This window comes from Drosophila subobscura, chromosome E, assembly GCF_008121235.1.
Source record: "Drosophila subobscura isolate 14011-0131.10 chromosome E, UCBerk_Dsub_1.0, whole genome shotgun sequence".
NCBI lineage: Eukaryota > Metazoa > Arthropoda > Insecta > Diptera > Drosophilidae > Drosophila > Drosophila subobscura.
In genome coordinates this window covers 12,950,918-12,969,244 of record NC_048531.1, presented here as the reverse complement: position 1 = coordinate 12,969,244, position 18,327 = coordinate 12,950,918, and the positions used below count along the sequence as shown (strand labels likewise).

The window sequence follows — 18,327 nt, the reverse complement described above, 5'->3', positions numbered from 1 at the left end:
CCAACGACCTAATTTTCGCCTGACTTCATTTGGGATACGCGTTGGCCATTTTTGGGTTGTTGGATCGAATTGAGCGAGAGGATGGCTGGGGCGTGCCTATGGCAGGCCTTTTGCCGGCCTTTGTGGAGTTTTTATGCTGATTTATGGGAAAATAATCCCCACGAATTTAGCGTCAAGTGCGTCTGGATAAACTTGCTTGCTCTCCCGAATATGTTTGCGCACTAGAATCTAATTTTCCTAGGCAAACACGAGCCGCCACCCACATGCAATTTGCAGGCCTGTTGACGATGAAAATGGGGCATGGGGAATGAGAATGAGAATGCATGACCAGGCGAAACTGTTCCCCAATTTAGGGGATAGAAGGATAAACAGCCGCCTCAATGGCTAACTGGCCATGATGCAGAGATTCTGTTTGCATTGCATTTCAGGTTGCTGGATCTGGATTGCTTGGCGTATCTCGCTCGTAATTGAATTGGAGTCTTCCACTTCTAGCAGTGCGCCATGCGGTAGCCACAATAAAATTACAACCATTTAATTGGTGCAAAACATTGGCACACTTGTGCGCGGAGGCACGGGGCGGGGCACTAATTAAATTTGGACAAGAGAATAGGCAAAGCAGGACAACTGGACCCCCAGGCAAATTTAATTCACTTAATCGAAATGATAATGTTCATATTTTTTTGTGACTCGTTTAAAATATTTGTTAATTAAAAAAAGAGCAGAGGAGTCCTCCCTCCTGTCCGACGCCGCGGGCCAAGGAGGTGGTAAAAATAAACCAACACGCCATGGCTCGAGAATTTCTCTGTTCTGTCTCTCCGATGGCGCCTGAGTGTGAGAAAAATAAGAATAAGAACGAGACGCAGAGCAGACCCAAACCCATACCCCGAAACTGAGAGCGAGAACGAAAACGAACCCGTGGCGTGGTGGCTGGAAAATTTGGATGCTGACGCAGCGCTGGCCGCACTATTTCGGGGTCCACCTGTTCGGAGTGGCACCGAAATACACGGCAAATAAAAATAAAACACAACCCAGAGCACAATTTGGTCGAGCCTTTTGCGTGCACGTCTGCGGCTGTCCGAGTGTTATCGAAACTGTATCCGCCCTAGAAATAGTTTATCGCGAATGTCACGCCACTCTCACTATCAGGGGGAGGGTGGGTGTTGGGGGTCTTCTCTCTGTTTATTTGTACTCTCGGTGCTGTGTCTCGATTCATTTAATAAACATTTATTGTTGTTGAGGGGGGAGCGGAGGGTGCCTGAACTTTGGCAGACAAGTCAGAGCCCCTTGGCCGCGGCAGCCTTGTCGTGTCTTCTTCCTCTCGTTGTGACATTTGGAACATTTTTGGGACGGCAACAGACAGTCGCTTGATGTCTCCGCCTCCCCACAAAGTGTTTTTCAATAACACACAACGCATAATTCAAATTAATTGTCTGGACGTTAAAGCAGCTCTCCGCTACGGCCAAGAATATCTTCAATGTAAATGCTTCACTCATTCTGAATGCTCAGTGATTATCTTTTGATTTATATCTGCAGATTGTTACAAATTACAAATGAATATCAATTTGGAGTGTCGAATCTAATTAGAGGCGAAATGGAATTACTATGTTTAGGATGGGTTCTAGAGTAATTTTCAGGAAACTTGTGATAGTAAATCTAGCGAGAAACCTCATAAATTTACATCAAAAACTAAAAGCAAAGTCTTCATTGTAAACATTTTGTTTTCTATGAAACAAAAACATGACAGTAAGATCTCTTTGAGACCTGGAAACTATTGATACCCTGTTGAGACGTAAACCCTTTTTGGCAATTCAAAACTAAAATACAGAAAATGTTCTACTGGCTTTTTAAATATCTCGCCCAATGTCCCCCCGATTTATTAATTCAACTCGAATCTGACTGTGACTTATTTAATACAAAACCCAATGCCAATCACGTCCAAAAGATTTCCTCATTGTCGTTGCTGCAGCGTGTCCACGTCGAATCGACCCAATTCAATGCCATTTTTAATTATGACCCAATGCATGCCAATCGCATGAAAATTACGAGCAACAAATGCACGCGCAGGCAGCAGGCCGGCAGCAGGACAGCGTGCGGTCCGGTCCGGTCCGTTCCGGCTCCTTGTCCGAGTAAGAGTCCGAAAAAATGCAAATGAGCAACGCATATTGGGATGGGGTAGGGGGCCAAGCACACACTTGCACACATTTCCATTAATTAGAGGGCAACAACTACTATGTAGAGCCACTTCAACACACTCGCAACACGAGTGTGTGTGTGAAAATTATTAAGCACTTTGCTGTTGTTGGTGGCATGGATTTGTTGTTCGGTTTTTCTGTTGCTTTTCTCTGATGATATTCTAAAATTATAACGCACGACTCATGGGGGCAGCAGGCCTGATCGCAGCGAAAAGATGTATAGGTATGGGGGAACGCCCAAGCCTCAAAACGCTCGCAGGCGACTCCGAATTCGGATATATTTTTGGAAAATTCTTGAACGATACTCGCACGGTTCTCTCGCGCTTTAAAAGCCGCATACGCCCCGTGGCCAGGCATCAGTGTTTGCTTGCTCAGGCTCTAGAGAAGTACAGAAATCCCTCAAACCAAAACCAACACAAAATGTCTCTTGAACGTGCCGTTCGTGCCAAGGTGAATACCAGTGGTGGAAAAACAAAGAAAATTCAAAATGCAAACTGAAAAATTAATTTAAAACTGAACTGAAAAGAAAAATAATGAAGAACAAAGTGCAAATTGGAAGAAAAGTTATCAAAAAAGAATAAATGTGTGCGGCAGTTGTAAAAGTTTTGTTTTAATTCCTGTTTTCGATCCACATAGATTGCCGGCAAGCGCAATCCCGAGATGGACAAGGAGGCCCAGGAGTGGGTGGAGTCCATCATTGGTGAGAAGTTCCCCGCCGGCCAGGCCTACGAGGATGTGCTCAAGGACGGCCAGGTGCTGTGCAAGCTGATCAACATCCTGTCGCCCAATGCCGTGCCCAAGGTGAACTCCTCCGGCGGCCAGTTCAAGTTCATGGAGAACATCAACAACTTCCAGAAGGCGCTCAAGGAGTACGGCGTGCCCGATATCGATGTCTTCCAGACCGTCGATCTCTACGAGAAGAAGGACATTGCCAATGTCACCAACACCATCTTCGCCCTGGGCCGTGCTGTAAGTTTCACCCCTTGACCTCAGAGCCTTACACTCTACGGCTGCTCTGTGGATATCCAAAATTGACTGCGAATTTGTTCTCTTTGCAGACCTACAAGCACGACAACTTCAAGGGTCCCTTCCTGGGCCCCAAGCCCGCCGATGAGTGCAAGCGCGACTTCACCGACGAGCAGCTGAAGGCCGGCCAGACCATTGTCGGTCTCCAGGCTGGCTCCAACAAGGGTGCCACCCAGGCCGGCCAGAACCTTGGCGCTGGCCGCAAGATCTTGCTCGGCAAGTAAGCGGTTTCCCCTTTTTTCGAGAACGGACGCAGGACGATGATGGATGGCTCCCCCCCATCTGTCTTTGGTTTTTTTCTACACAATATATCCTATATGTATGCTAGTTTTATATGAAAAAAAAAAACACACACACACGATATACACGCATATTATTATATTTATTTATGTGAAACATCAACACAAAAATATTCCTCACCAACAACAACAAAAATCACTCACACAAAACAACACAAAAGCAACGCAAAGGCTTGTAGAACTCCTTTTAAAGAGCCTTTAAATTAAGTATACTCGTACGTCTAAGTTTAATCTATAAACAAAATAAAGTAATGACAAAAAAATTCCACATTTCGATGTCCACTTGCACTTCCAATTTGATTTCGATTTCCATTTCGATTCCACTATTCAATCACCTCTATAACCTTGAGCTCCACGATCTGCGATGTTCTTGCTGTTGTTTTTGCCTTTGTGTGGGTGTTGTCTTTATTTATTTGCCACCCCAATGGACACCAAATGTTCGCAAGAGTCTGTTCTATAAATGACTTTTATATATGTTCGGTTTGGTTCGGATCGGTTCTGTTCGGGTATATATCATCAAATCGTCGTTATAAACCAAACATAAACAGCCCAAAAAATTCCACTGAAGCGTGTCGAGGTCAAAGCGTCAGCAAGGGGCCGATTCAACACGAATAAAGATTCGATATATGCACATACATCTGATATATATATTCAAATAGATATATATTCAGGCAGGAATTTCCCAGTTTGCAGAATCTGCTTCTCACCTGTCCAAGGCGTGAAATGAGTGTTTCTATATAATACCTATACACATACCTATACCTACATAAGTGATTATATGTATTAAATATATTCTGGCGTATTGCAGGTGCTTCAATTATGAGAGAGTGCCAAAAATGTGAAAGGCCAGAGACGGCTTTCGGCATGTTCCACGTCCACCGCTGCTGTTTCTCGTGATTTCTTCATTTATTTAAGTGTTAAATAAATCAAATACATTGTGTTATGGTTGGCCGAGGGTACAAACACTTTGTCAAGAGGTTTCCAACACTTCAAGAAATGCCAAGCATATCGAAATCATTTCATTTACTAAAAGTTTAATCTGTGCAATGATTAGTGCCATTTTCCATATTTTATGCACTTGTGGTTGAGTTCTTCTTAAAATATAAACAGTCTCATAAATTCTGTGACTCAGAAAGAGTATTTTGGCAGCCCATCTTGTGGAATTCAACATTTTCTAATGAGTACTCGGCATTTTGGGAAATTAATTATTTGCCTTATTTGTTTAAGCTAATTGCAGTACGATGTCGCCTCCGATCCAGTTGTGTGTGCACTTTCCTGCATACATACATATAGAACCATTCATAACTGCAATAAATAACAAACAAATGGGGACAAATAAATAGATTTCCGAAATTTCCAACAATTAGTTTGCACACAAAGAAATTCTGAATAGCAAAATGTGAAACAAATAATCTCTTATTTTTATTTGTGTTGAATATATGCGAGTATCTGTTGAGTGAGGGGTGGATAAGAATAAATAAAAACAAGGCAAATAAATATTCAACTTGACACTGAAAATTATGGGGAAATACATTTTTGATAATGGTTCATTAAGAGATTTTCTGTGCCAATTCAGGGTTATTATTGATGCATAAAGAAAGCTTATGCAATAAGTAGGAAGTCTCAAGTATTTTCCATGGCTAATTACGTGTTTTTTCTTTATTTCGCCTGGTTCATAATTTAAATGCCATTTTTCATAATGATTGGGAAAACGGGCCACTCGCGGAGGATGTATCTATGCCTCACAGGTATCTGGTAATATCTGGTACAAGGGTAAAACAAACTGAATCTGAAACAATTATTTTTGCCGCTTTGCTAGACAGAGTAGGATGATTCATACTCTTGTATGCGACGATTGAGGTTCTTCAGAGTTTCCCGCAGCTTGAAGACGCTGCCACGCTTCACCTGCAGCCCCTCCACGGTGTTGTCGTATTCGTACATCAGGGAGGGCATCGTCAGGATGCCGCCCTGGCAGGACAGATCCTTCTGCTGTTTGCGGAGCTTTGTGCGGTTCACCTTCCCACGGTAAAGTTTCTCTCTCATCTCGTGCTGCTTGTCCAGCAGCTTATACAGGGCAGCCTTGCTCTGTTGAAGCTTGTCGGCGAGGGCCAGCGCCTTCTCCCGGTTGTGTTGAATCAAATGCAGATCCACTTGGTACTTGCAGCGCAGCTTCTTCAGTTCGATATTCCGTTCTGCGGGATGCCACAATTAGAAATATGAAAAGATTATATATAAATGTTTATGGCACACCTTCGATCTTCTTGTCCATAGTGACGACCTGATTCTGAATGGATATAAAATCGTTTATGGACAGATCCTCGCCCACACGTTCCAGCTGCTTGATTTTCTGTGAAAAAAAGGAAAAGGCCAAAGGTGATCCTCGAAATCCACACCCCATGGGCCAGGACTTACATTGGCCAAACGACCCAAAGTGTGCTTCATGGTGATGAGGACGAGACGCGTGTCGCTGATCTCGTTCCGCTTGACAGCCATAAGTCGCAGCCCGCGATCGACTAGCCGCTTGATGGGCTCCGAGTCCCGGGCCGAGAGATAATGGCGCACGGTCTGCTCCAGATGCGTCTCGGAGCACGTGGCATTGGCTTGTGCGTGGTACAGTTGCAGGTACACTTTGCTCATTAGGAAGCTGCTCATCTGCTTGGCCGTGGCGAATCGTTTCTTCGCAAGTTCAAGCTGCTGCAGGGCCTCCAGGTACCGCATGCTGTAGTTCCGATTGTCAATCGGGGACAGCCGGGAGAACACTCGCATGTTCTTGTTCCGCTTGTAGTACTCGACGATCCGTGCCTGCAGGAAGATGTGGCCGTGTTTCTCGAAGTAGAAGTCGGTCGTGGCGGTGATGAGCTCCTCCATTAGTTTGCCCTTGTCGCAGCGCGATCTGATCAATTGGTCCACATTGATGGTCTCGGATTTGTGGACCAGCGTGTCAATGAGATCCTTCAGAAAGGTTCGGATAATACTCAGCACCTCGGTTCGGTGCTTGTGGGCATTGGCGTCGCTCTCTCGTTCCTCCTCTTCTATATCCTGGGACAGAAATATTTCACGGAACTGTTCGAAGTCGTTCATAGACTCGTCGACGTGGGCAAATTTCGGGGCTGGCTGGTCATCATCAGTGATCTCGGGGCACTCCACCGGTTCTTCTTCCATGTCAAGGGCCTCCTCCTCCACGAGGGGCTCCTCCGACGAGGTCGAGCTTGTGCTGATTATAACCTCGCCGGTCAGTGGGTCCACAAAGACGCCCACATCGGCTATCTCCATCTCGACGATGGATTCCGCTTTGGTGAATTGTGAAATTTCCTCCTCCTCATCCTCGGAAATGTCCGACAGACTGGGTATTTCGAAGTCCTTGAGAAAGTCCGCCTTGAGTTGCACAGTGTCCGAATCCTTGTCAATGCTCTTCGCGATGCTGACGGTGGACAAAGTCGAATAAATGGATTCGGTGTCCTCGTCAGACTCCACTTCACGGAGCACCGCCTCCTCATATTGCTCCTCCAGCAGCATTGTGTGCCGAGCCTTAAACTTCTCCTCTTGCTTCCGTTCCGCGAGAAATGCCTCGGCATCGCGTTCGCGCTTGCTCTCTCCCTCGCCCTCGTCTTCGCCCTCACCCTCAGCCTCCTCGGCTTCGTCGGCCTGTCGCCCCTCCTTTATGGCCGTAACATCAAAGAATACGCTCGAATCTCGAATCTTAAAACGCTTTTCTTCCATATCTTTCATTCGCTGCTTTCGCTCCGCTTTCCTCTTCTGCTTAAAGTCTTCCTGCGTGACAACCACTGACGCCCGGCCACCGTTTACTTCCGTCTGCTCCCCAGCTACATTTTCTTCTTCTAATGTTCCCGGTTGTAGAATGGATCTCGACTTGCTTAGCTCTTTCTGGTCAAGGGCTTCGGACACTGACGTTTGTTTTGGAACCTCATTTTGGGGCTGTTCGTCTGCGTTCTCTGTGATATCAGTCAGATTTACAGTGGCTCCTACATCCATTTTAGTGTTTGTTTAATTGTGAAATATTTGTTTGTGTTTGGAATAGGTTGTTGTGTACCTAGTTTGCTCCTAGTACATGTATACTGTGTGTTCAATCTATGCTAGTGACAACTTAAACAGAGTTTTCCCTTAGTCCACTCAAAGAATTCTCAGAAATTACAGGTATAATAAATAGTTGAGTAGTGTAGCCATTTGTTTATTTTATGGGCTAACTTTAGTAGTTGTTTTATTGTTCACAATGCTGTGGAGTGCATTTAAAGCAGCTGTTCAGCTGTTTATATTGACTGGTCATGCTACACGATTTATTACATGCACTCTACACTAATTACACAGCAGCGAGCTTTTAAGTGTATGCAGTTCGATCGTTTTTAGTTCCAGCAGTGGCCGCTGTTAAAGGTGGGGGCGACTCTATACAGTATTTTGTTGGTGTGTAAATTTGACATTTATGTGAATTACGTGAAAGTTTGCATTTATATCTTGTCTTTCTGCCTCTCCACACTCGCATGTACATATATCTTTAATTTAAAGCTACTCTCCCCCTCTTCACCTTTTCCAGTCCCATTTGTGGTATCCTTTTGGGGCTGCTTTAAATTTGATTGATCTTTCCTTTGTCCGTCTGTTTGCGGGCCAAACTTTATGACATTGATAAATTTTTAATAAATATGACAAAATGTTACGAGGCGTGTGGCACATCCTCCCACACCCCCATCCCGACCCGAGTTGTCCTGACTTACTTTTTGTTTTATTTTGTGTATTTTTTTGTGTGCTCGGCATCAGGTGCCAGCCGCCTGCCTGCCTTGCCTCGGATTTGCATAAAGTGCTGCACTGCTGAAAGTGTAATTTGCATAGAAAATGTTGCAGCACTTGGAGTGGATTTCCGCTCTTAATACTTTTCATCTTATTGTTCTGGCGATGGTGTGGGCTCTGGCCAAGAGATTGATTCAGCGCATCCAAAATTCCCTTAAATTATGCATGAGCCAGTGCCATGGAGAAACTTTTTCTCGCTTAACTCGCGCGGCCTTTGATGTGCCAGGGACATCTGGGAATCATATTCAATAAGCCGCTCCTGGCGGGGTAGTTAAAGAAGTTTGCGTATTGGGTTCAGCTCTCCGAATCCCCTTTGATGGTTGCCAAATAAATTTGTCTTTCATTTCTTTCAGGGCGCGCCTTTCCTTCAGGTAAATAAAATGGTTTATCGTCCTTTAATGGGTAAACAGTAAATAGCAGAGGCACGGAATAATTGCAGTCGTCATTCGTCGGGGGTCGTCTCATATGGATTCGAAAGGCCGCTCACGTTCTGTCTTAAAGTGCGGAAACTCTTTTTGTGTTTGCCATTTGTCATGCGAGCCAAGAGCCTAATGGAAATCCTTTGGGCTCTTTTGTTTGTGCGTCTTAAATGGTATTTTCGGCTCAGCCCCAGCTCCAGTGGCAGCCCCAGCCCGGGCAAGATACTTGAACTTGAGAGAGGTCTCAATCTCTCTTCCTCTATCCGCCGGCACGTTTCGTTTTCCGAAATTATAATTTATTTCCCAGCGCCAATTGTGTCCAGTTGCGGCTTACGTGCACAGCGATTTCCATAGACTTTGTATTTTGTGCAGTGTTTTGCTTTTACTTGTGGGAACGCGTCGATAATTACAAATTACGCCTCGGCCTGATCTACTGTGATGATCCGCAACTGAGCTCTGGTCTCGCTTCTTAGAACGGAGAGGCTTATCAGCCCCGATGCTGTTTACGGGCACACCGCACCGAGCCCAGTCCCTCCCCATTCCACTCAATTTGTTTTTATGAATTATGCAAGTTAGTCTGAAATCGCAATTGGCACAAGCCGGCAGTAGGCATCACAGCAGGCAATTGCGCAGTCTGCAAAGGGAAGAGTGAATGTTCGACGGCAATCTACGAGTATTGCCATATTGCAGCGGCTCCACTTATAGACGGGGATGGGATGGATGACTGTGCCAATGGCTGGGGCTTGTGCTGTTATCAGGCTTGATGGATGCTTTAATTACATTTAAGACAGACAATCCGATTCGAGGCGATAATAAATTTGTTGAGGTTTCGTGGGAAACCTTTGAGGGCAGCCACAGTCAGTGAGAAAACACAAGTGGCAGCGCGAGGTTCACACACAGCTATCCAGAGAGGCAAAAGGGCGTCAATTTCAATTCTGAGTATCAATTGAGGATTAAAAGGAACATCATCACAATGCAGCGATCCCTGCTGCTCCTGTCGCTGGCGGCGCTCGTCCTTAGTGCGGCGATGGCCCTGCCCCTGAGTGTGGAGGAGTCCGCCGAGCGGGGCTCCAGCCTGGAGAGTGAGATGGAGATGGAGAAGGAGCTGGCAGAGAGTGTGGAGAGCGAAGAGATATTGAAGACGGGCTGGGACAGCAGCGAAGGCACGGTGCCCAAGACCATCGTTAAGCGATCCCCCAAGGGAGCAGCCAAGGACGCCAGCAGCTCATCGGAGGAGCACGGAGGACAAGGCAAAGGCTAAAGCCAAGGCAGATAGCTCCGGCGAGTCTTCCGAAGAGGCGAAGAAGAAGGAGCAGCCGGCAGAGGCGCAGCCCGAACAGAAAGACGAGAGAAAAAGAAGATCCACTGAGGCGGCAGCCAAGGACGCTAGCAGTTCCTCGGAGGAGCATGGAAACGACAAGGACAAGGACAAGGCGAAGGCCAAGGCGGACAGCTCCGGCGAGTCCTCTGAGGAGGCGAAGAAGAAGGAGCAGCCGGCAGAGGCCGAGCCGGAAAAGGCCAGCAGGAGAAGACGTCAGGCGATCAAGGATCCGCAGAGCGTTGAGAATGTGAATGATGAGGCGGATGAGTATGTGGATCCGCCCGGTCAGGACAGTCAGGCTGAGAAGGAGGATGGTGCTGCACCCGACGTCCTTCCACCAGACAACACCAGCATCGAAGACTACGCCCAAGGCTGCGAGGTGATGGAGGTGAACTCCAAGGAGGCCAACGAGACAACCTACTTCGAATAAGTCCGCACGTTTAGCATAAAGTAGATTTAAAATAAACTAGAAAAAAAGTCCCACACAGGCGTCTCCAACTTTTGACATTTCCCCTACTTCCCCTCGCACATTCTCCTGCCCATCTTTCGCCTTCTTTGGCTGCTTATCAGCGACCGCGCTTGCCCTTATCAAGACAGCGGCGTCGCGTCAATGTCGCCGCAGCTCAGTGGCGATGATGCGATGTGCCATTCTGATAAGTGCGACTTGTATGTATTCAGTGTCGGTGTTTATACCCTTGCAGAGGGTATTGGAACACTGCGCAGATATTTGCAGCTAAAAGAACTCTCAGTCTGCGGAGGAGTCTTCTCTATTGAGTGTGATATGAGTTATCCCTCGCTGCTGTCTGCTGTCTGCTGTCTGCTGCCTGCAGATGTTTTCGGCACTTGGTATTTTGAGCCATTGAAAACTTTATTCTTTTCTCACCATGTTTCTTTAGGGCGCATCCTTTTGTCAGGGCTGCCTGTCTGACTGTCAGTGCCTGCCCATTGCTGTTGTTCCTATTTTTTGGGTAGTCATGTTTCAGTTTGTTATTCATGTTTCGGTTGATAAGACACGTTCTGCTCAGCTCGTTTGTTCGTTCTGTTTTCTGTTTTGGGCTCTTTGCACTCTGCCAATCTTGTGGGGGAAACTACTCGCTCATATTTTGCTCATAATCAAATCTACCATCCGAAATGGGATTCATCTGTTTCTTGTGTGGAGCTCTGTGACGTCACAGAAGCTCACTTAATTCGAATTTCTGTATTGCGGGAAATTCATTCAATTAAATGTATATTTTCGAGATACAAACAACAAGAAATTAATGGAAGTTCGTTTTGATTCAAACACAAATGTATTAAAAACCTTTTTAAAATAAAAATAATATATTTAATTCGTTGGAAAATATTTAATTTAAATATGAAATATGTTTATTTCAATCGAAAATATTTTTTTTATAGTTAGAGGTGGATAGTGGGTACGGCTAGCCATTCCGTGATCGGAACTTATCGATTTCCTGCCATTTGTTCTATTATGTACCAGCCAGCGCTTGAGGCCCGTCTGTTGGGGACTCAATTAAATGACGGTTCGCAGCACATTCCACACACAAATTGGATGTGCGCAGAGTTCTGCAACCGATGTATAATCTACGAGTAAAAAGTGTAGACAAAGAACTTGGCAACAAGTGCAACAAATCGGGAGGCAAAAACGGCATCCCAGCCACGCAGCAGAGTGGCAAAGCCAGGGGGCAGCATCAGAGGCAGGGAGAGAGAGAGAGAGAGAGTGAGAGGCAGCCATAAAAAAGAAACGTGAATGCAGGCACAAAGGAAAACTTCTCGAAAATTATTTTAGTTGCCCGAGTCGTCGAGTGCAGTCGTGTGGAAGTTATACGCAGAAGCCAGAGGGAAAGAAGAAGGAGCAGGCAGGGTGATCAGCGGGCAGAGGAAGGCCAAAGCGTTAATCAATTCTCATAATTATTGGCCAAGCCAGAGGACAAGCTGGCCAGTCATTCCGGGAGCGACTTCCATTGCCAATGCGCTTTCCATTGAATTCGAAATCCGAAATTGCACAATCCGTTTGGTCTGCTCCGCTGGTTACATAACACGCAGCATTGGCCAAGATTTAAAGTTGATAATTATCCGAACGAAGTGGAAAATCGACGCAGAAATTCCCTCTGGCCGTTGCGGAAAATGTACAAGACGCTCGTTTAAAAGCCGGCAAGCCACAAATACGAGTAATATTTTTGCACGGGTGCAATTTTGACAGGAAAAGGAACAACGGAAAACAAGCAAATGAACAAAGCAACAAAAAGAACAACGATAAAAGTTTTGCAGCCAAAAGAGCAAACGAGAGAATAGACAAGGCAAGAGAGAGAGTGGAGAGGAGAGGAGAGCAGAAGCGCCCTGCAGGCAAGAGCACAACATTTATAAATAAAATAAAGTCAGCAGCACCACGAAGAGAGCGGAAGACAGCAACAAAAAAACGAGAGAGATAGAGCGAAAGAGAGGGTAAACAAGATACAGAGGAGAACGTACAAAAGAGGAGCAAAATGCCGGAGCAATTGGGTCTGCAGTGGTCGACGCCGGAGTCAAAGAAGAATGCGCCCATTATCAAGATGTCCTGCGGCATCGGGGACACAGATGGCTTTCCCGCCTTCGATGTCGATTCGGAGGCGTATGCCTCCAAGGATGACACCAAATGGGGTTTCCTGGTAACCGGCGGCGCCGAGTTCCACATGCCGCTAACAGTGTTCCAGGTGAGTGGGTCACAATGGATGGGGACGGGAGGTTGGTCTGGGAACCCAACCATCTGCCACTCGATACAGTTTGCAACAGCTGAAATTGGACTTCGATATGAAAAGAGTACAAAAAGGGTGCTATGATTTCCACAAAATGTTCGTCAAACAGTAACGACAAGCCAAAGAATTATTTCAGTCTTACTTCAACTTTACCAAAATTCCCATAAGAACTCAGCGTGTGGCAAGTGTATCCATCGCTTCGGTCAGTCGATGCCAGCCTTCGTTGCTTGTTGACGATATTTGTTGGCCGAATGCCAAGTAACAAACTTGGAGTCAAATTTGATTTCAAATTAAGCTCTGACGAAGTCAAATCCAACGTAAATTGGCTGGGCCAGCCAGCGCCTAAAAGAAAGGAACATTTGAATTGTTTCTGCCCCGCGACGTTCGACGTTCGTTCAGTGTTTTGGGGGCAGCTGCAGCTGCCGTGGCGTGCCACGCCGCCTCTTTTTGGCTCACTCGAGTCAAGTGAATGTACAATATTTGGGTTAACAATAGGCTTTTATTATTCTATACATTGCACCACAGACACTGCGTTTCGTTCATATAAATCACTTGAAAAATCAGAGTAAATGTTTGCTAGCTGAGATTTTCTACTACTGGCGACTCTTGTGATTTTCTTAGAGTATAGAAATGCCATGTACTGCAGCTATGAAACGCACTGTACACATGATAGCCCAACAAAACTATTGCAAAATTTTACTTTTGACGTTTTCGCGTTTAGCTTACTAGAAAAATATACAGAAATGTTCTGTTTTCTTTTTAATACAATTGAAAAATGGGCCAGCTAGTGGGAGAGTATGCCAAGCCCATTACATACCCATTTAACCTTAAATAACCTGAAGCCTCTTTGGTGGCATTCAATCTTAGATTCAGGAGATAATAGGCAGCCCTGTCATGTGGCCAACACATTCAAAAATGTGGAGGAGAACCTGCTGCTTATATATATCCACTTATTTCCATGTTCCCGCTTTAGTAAAAAACTGCCAGCCATTTCCCAAGGTACTCCACAAGTCGTATAAATCAAAAGCATATCCTCTAGAGGCGCATGGTGTCTGCTTTGCTTTCAGTTTCCTTTGTTTTTCTGGGTGTTTTTATTTCTGAGAGCAAACATCTCATACACATCTGGTACTACGTCTGTACATGTCATCTGTATCTGTCGTTCTCATATCGTGTATTTCTGCCCAGACGTACGCAGCATTCTGGTCAATTGCGTCCCGACAGTCGTGTCGCACGGTTGAAGTCTTGTGTGTCTACTCCACCGATCAGAAAGGACTTTGGGCCAGTTTCATGATCAAAACTTTAACCCGTTCTCGCAGGTAACACCCGATGGTCTGGCTGACAAGGCGGGCATACGTCTGGGCGATATTATACTGCAGATAAACGAAGAGGACGCCACGCAGCTGACGCTGAACCAGGCACACGAGAAAATCAACGCATCGCCCAAGAAGATACATTTCCTGCTGCGCAAGTAGGTTGCCCCAGATATTCATCTCGCTGTCTGTGTGCTGTGTCTGAGATGCTTTTGAGCTCTTTTCAATTATGTAATGATACAAATATGTTCCACAGCATGGAGGAGGACGATCCCATGGGCCAGTTTGAGGCCGGCGAGGAGAAGTCGATTGTGATGCGAGTGCCAAAGCCCATGCCGCCGCCCAGTGGTGAGTCTCGTCAGTTTGTAGTCCACTTGCATGGCCCGAACCCACCCCAAAGTCCAACTCCAACCACCGCTTGCACTTCTTGGTATTCACTTGGATTTGTATATCTATTTTTCGTAGACTTCCACCCAACCCCCCTGCTTGGCTCACGTTGTTGGCATCCGATCATGTGGCAAGACCCGCCCGAGCCGCCAAAGCCCAAACAAAAGAAAACCAAAACGCAGCTCGACGACGAGGGCAACGAGGTGGTGATTGAACTCAGCGAGGACGAGTCCTCGGACGAGGAGGAGCAGGTGAATCAACACCCACACAATTGCATGCCAACAACATTTGCAAAGCGAAACTAACCCATTTCTCTCTTCTGTCTTCTGTCTGCCTCCCCAACTCCACCAATCCCACCGAACCATAATCCCTGTTGCATGTGGCAGGAGCTGCCACATCACCGCATCATTCGGAACATTCGGCGCTTCTTTGCGGAGGTCGGCGACAATCGGGAGCTGCGCAGCACCACCATCGAAAATATGCTCCTTGCCCTGCCCAGTGCACCCAAGGCCCAGTGAAGACGACAGCTCCCCCTCGAAAGCCCCTTGCCCTGTACATAATTTGGAATACAATTTTGTTTGTGCCTCTGTGCTTGTCGATTGAATAAAACCCCCCGAGTCCCAGCCCGCCCCCCAACCATAATCCCAATAAAGCCCAAAGTTAATGGAGAGGAAAATCCTTTCGCTTTCTTGATGGATTCCATGCAGGACGCATTGTGGCCAGCTCCATCGAGATGCGCCTGCTGGAGATGCAACGTAAGCTGTCGGCCATTGCCAGAATACCCAAAATTCTCTCCTCCACCCTGGCCACGGTGTCGCAGAGCTTTGGCAGAATGAGCGAGGAGGAGGCACAGGCACAGGCCGCGGCCTACATACAGCGAAAGTGCTCCTACGACGAGGATGCTCTCGACTACGAGCTAAGGGATGGGGGAGACGACGACGAAGACCTGATGGGTGACACTGACACTGACACGGACAGGGACACAGACACCGAGGGTGTTGACAGTGATGAGGATGATTTGGTACAGGTAAAGGCAAAGGCACTGTCGCAGGATGGTGTGAAGCAATCAAAGCTGCTGAAGGATGTCACCCCTGAATCGGATTATGCATCGGAAGCCAATTACCCGACAAATGAGGGAAGTGATGCCGATGCCAGCGATGACTCAGAGACGGAGGATGCGGCTGGGAGTGCGGTGTTCTTCATGAAACTGCCTGCAGCATCAGTCGAAGATGCCACCTCCTATCCCTCCAGCGACGAGGATGACGATGACGATGACGAGGACAGCGACTTTTTGAGCACCACTTACACCTGGAACATCCGCAATGTGCCCAAGCTGCGTATCAACGATGAGGCTGAGGCTGAGGTCGAGGCAGAAACCGATACCGAACTGAGGCAGCAGCAGAAGGAAGAGCCGGAGGAGGAGCTGAAATCTGTGGCAGACATACCAAAGGTGCGTCCTGCCACACCCACACCTCAGGCACCGTCGCAGGAGTCGGCCGGGGGGCAGACACAAAAGGTAATAAGGCCGATCATTGGCGTTAAATGTCTGATTGCTGATTTCTCTCTCCCACAGTTGCTATTCAAACTGGACAAGCTGGAGCGCTCCTGGCCCTGGGCAGACCGTGAGAGAATCATATACAAGTGAGTTAGCTGCTCCACACCCAACTAATTTATGGACAAATGTCTCATACACACATGTGTGTGTCTCTGCAGGCAATCCACATGCCATTTGGTACCCCGCAAGCCGCTGGGACTGGTCGGACAGCGTATGCAGCTGCTTCTCAAGGCCAAGAAGCAGTAGTCCGGACTGTGGAGTGCTAACAGATCCCTACACTAGTTTAAGTTCAAAAGGCACAGTGCAGAGATTGGAGGATGGAGCCAACTTTTAATTGAGTTCATTATGAATCAACACCAACAGCAGCAGCAGCAGCAGCAGCAGCAGCGTCGACTGCGGCACTTCAATTAACTGGCACACACTCACCACAGGGCGTATGTGCAACAACTGTATGCAAACTTGCTAGCTCCTGCCACACAAACACACACTCCCCTCCACCCGTGTCGATTTTGTAATTAAAGTGCACTCCCAGATGCTCAAAAAATAACTGCCAAGCAAAATCCAAGTTAAAGGAAAACCAAAGAGCAGGAAAATTCTATTTTCACTTCTGTTTCCACTTCTGGTCCACTCTGGGCCAGGCCAGTAGCACAGGTTTGTGCATTATTCTTGGCCATCTGCTGCGTACATTTGAGCCAGAAGCACTTATCCCTCAAACATCTGAACGTGTGCGTCGCTCCTGTCACTCGAGGGCACAGACAATGCGCTTTGCATTCTGTCTGCTCTCTGTTTTCCTTACATTTAGAACATTTGTTCAACTTTGTTTAATATTTTGCCCATATTTCTGTAAGTTATTTTTGCTAGTAAAGACATTTAAATTTATGCGAGTATTTTTTGTGCTTGGAGAGGAATCAAATAATAATGGGAAAACAAATGGGATTCCAGAGAATCAGTCGGTTTATTGACTGAAGCGTTTTAAATACATTTTGATACGTCCACAAATAATAGTGGGCGTGTGATTATCCCCGCTCATTCTGCATAATTGAACTAAATACAAACAGAAGCCATAAATTCCAGGAAACAATTTTGATCGCTACAAATTAAGTTTATTAAAGGAGAATTAAATGACAAGAGTTTGGGCATTATGAAATGATTTAATGATTAAACTGAAAGCTCGTTTGCTGTCCGGGTTTCTTAAGCAAAGTGTTTGCCAATTTACTCATCTAAAATTCTTAAGGAAATGCAAATGTATTCATTTATTTCGTAGCTTGTGGCTTGCCATCAGAGAAATGCACTTCCCATGCTGTCAGGTCTTAAATAACACAACAACGCAGGTGACACGCATGTTAAACAGCTCATTTGCCTGCCTGTTTCTGCCGCTTTTGGTAATGGAAAATGGGGCAGAGGCTCCTCAAGCAGAGGCATATGCGGCGTGGCTCAACATTTGCATGAGCCGAGAGTAACTTCTGTTTGCTTTAAGAGCGCGAATAATCTGCGAATAATGAGTGCGGTGAGTGTGGCACGTGTACCTGCACCTGATACTTACAGCCGTGAAGCGGCAATAAAATGCCACTTAACGCACCAACTTTACACGGCACAAAAGTAAAAGCAAAACAAAATGAGGGAGACCACACACTGACTTGCCGCCATTCGCGTCGCCTGCCACTTGCAGGGCAGCCACAAACACAGTCACAAAAGCACACACACTGGCGCAGTCACCGTCACAAAAACACACTGACGCAGGAACAGCACACAGAACGGCAGCAGGAAATGGCAAAACAAGAGCCAGACCGCAGCGGATAGTTCTCAATAAATGTCAACAAATGTTGGACAGCAGCAACATCGCAGTGGGTGCCAGGAAGCTCGGCACTGGAATTTTGTGTTTGCACGGGGGTGACTGTGTTTACCTGTGGCCTGTCGTGTGCTCGCGCACTAAAAGCGCTACGGATTAAAGCAGAAACTTTAAAAAATATAAATTGACTCAAAAAGTGAATCTTGATGTTCTAAAGAGTCTATAAATATGTATAGCTCTTAAAGTGGCAAATGGCATGTTGTGGCATGTGCAGATTTAGAGGAAATACTTTTCATCCTTGCACCTTAGAATCACTGAACTAAGTCCATGACAAATGTCAGCTTCAAATAAATTGATACAATAAATCAAGGAATATTCTGAAGTACAAACATCGCATGTCCGCAGTGCTTTGACCTGTGACCTCACTTCAAATTCATTAAATAAGCATTAGGAATCGCTTTCTGACAAAAGTTGACTAATTGTTAAAATAATACAAA

At 46.2% G+C, this 18,327-nt stretch overlaps 4 protein-coding genes across 7 annotated transcripts; 3 read left to right on the top strand and 1 right to left on the bottom strand.

Annotated features, from left to right (window-relative positions):
- Positions 1-703: 703 nt before the first annotated feature.
- LOC117889713 lies at positions 704-7,593 on the bottom strand. The gene is made up of 4 exons (XM_034794134.1): positions 5,930-7,593; positions 5,768-5,864; positions 5,339-5,709; positions 704-802 (listed from the first exon to the last, which is right to left on the bottom strand). The coding sequence occupies exons 1-4, from the start codon at positions 7,508-7,510 to the stop codon at positions 704-706; spliced, it is 2,148 nt and encodes a 715-aa protein (XP_034650025.1). The 5' UTR covers positions 7,511-7,593.
- LOC117891125 (muscle-specific protein 20) lies at positions 2,515-3,581 on the top strand. Its single transcript, XM_034796330.1, has 3 exons — positions 2,515-2,642; positions 2,829-3,161; positions 3,251-3,581. Exons 1-3 carry the CDS (start codon positions 2,613-2,615, stop codon positions 3,440-3,442), a joined length of 555 nt encoding a protein of 184 aa, XP_034652221.1. The 5' UTR covers positions 2,515-2,612; the 3' UTR covers positions 3,443-3,581.
- A 1,995-nt stretch (positions 7,594-9,588) lies between the features above and the next one.
- On the top strand, positions 9,589-10,546 carry LOC117891290 (protein FAM133). The gene is given in 2 exon segments (XM_034796683.1): positions 9,589-9,976; positions 9,978-10,546. Coding segments are annotated over 2 exon segments (777 nt in total). The 5' UTR covers positions 9,589-9,709; the 3' UTR covers positions 10,488-10,546.
- Positions 10,547-11,816: 1,270 nt separating this feature from the next.
- On the top strand, positions 11,817-16,920 carry LOC117891202 (PDZ and LIM domain protein 7). 4 transcript variants are annotated; one of them, XM_034796539.1, is made up of 6 exons: positions 11,817-12,747; positions 14,106-14,257; positions 14,356-14,444; positions 15,194-16,002; positions 16,060-16,127; positions 16,200-16,920. In XM_034796539.1, the coding sequence occupies exons 1-6, from the start codon at positions 12,541-12,543 to the stop codon at positions 16,285-16,287; spliced, it is 1,413 nt and encodes a 470-aa protein (XP_034652430.1). In that variant the 5' UTR covers positions 11,817-12,540; the 3' UTR covers positions 16,288-16,920. The 4 variants fall into 4 exon arrangements, with proteins under 4 accessions (XP_034652430.1, XP_034652429.1, XP_034652431.1 ...); XM_034796538.1 differs by having other exon boundaries at positions 14,356-14,447; XM_034796540.1 differs by lacking the exons at positions 15,194-16,002; positions 16,060-16,127; positions 16,200-16,920 and adding exons at positions 14,565-14,737; positions 14,873-15,154 and having other exon boundaries at positions 12,465-12,747; positions 14,356-14,447.
- Positions 16,921-18,327: the final 1,407 nt, after the last annotated feature.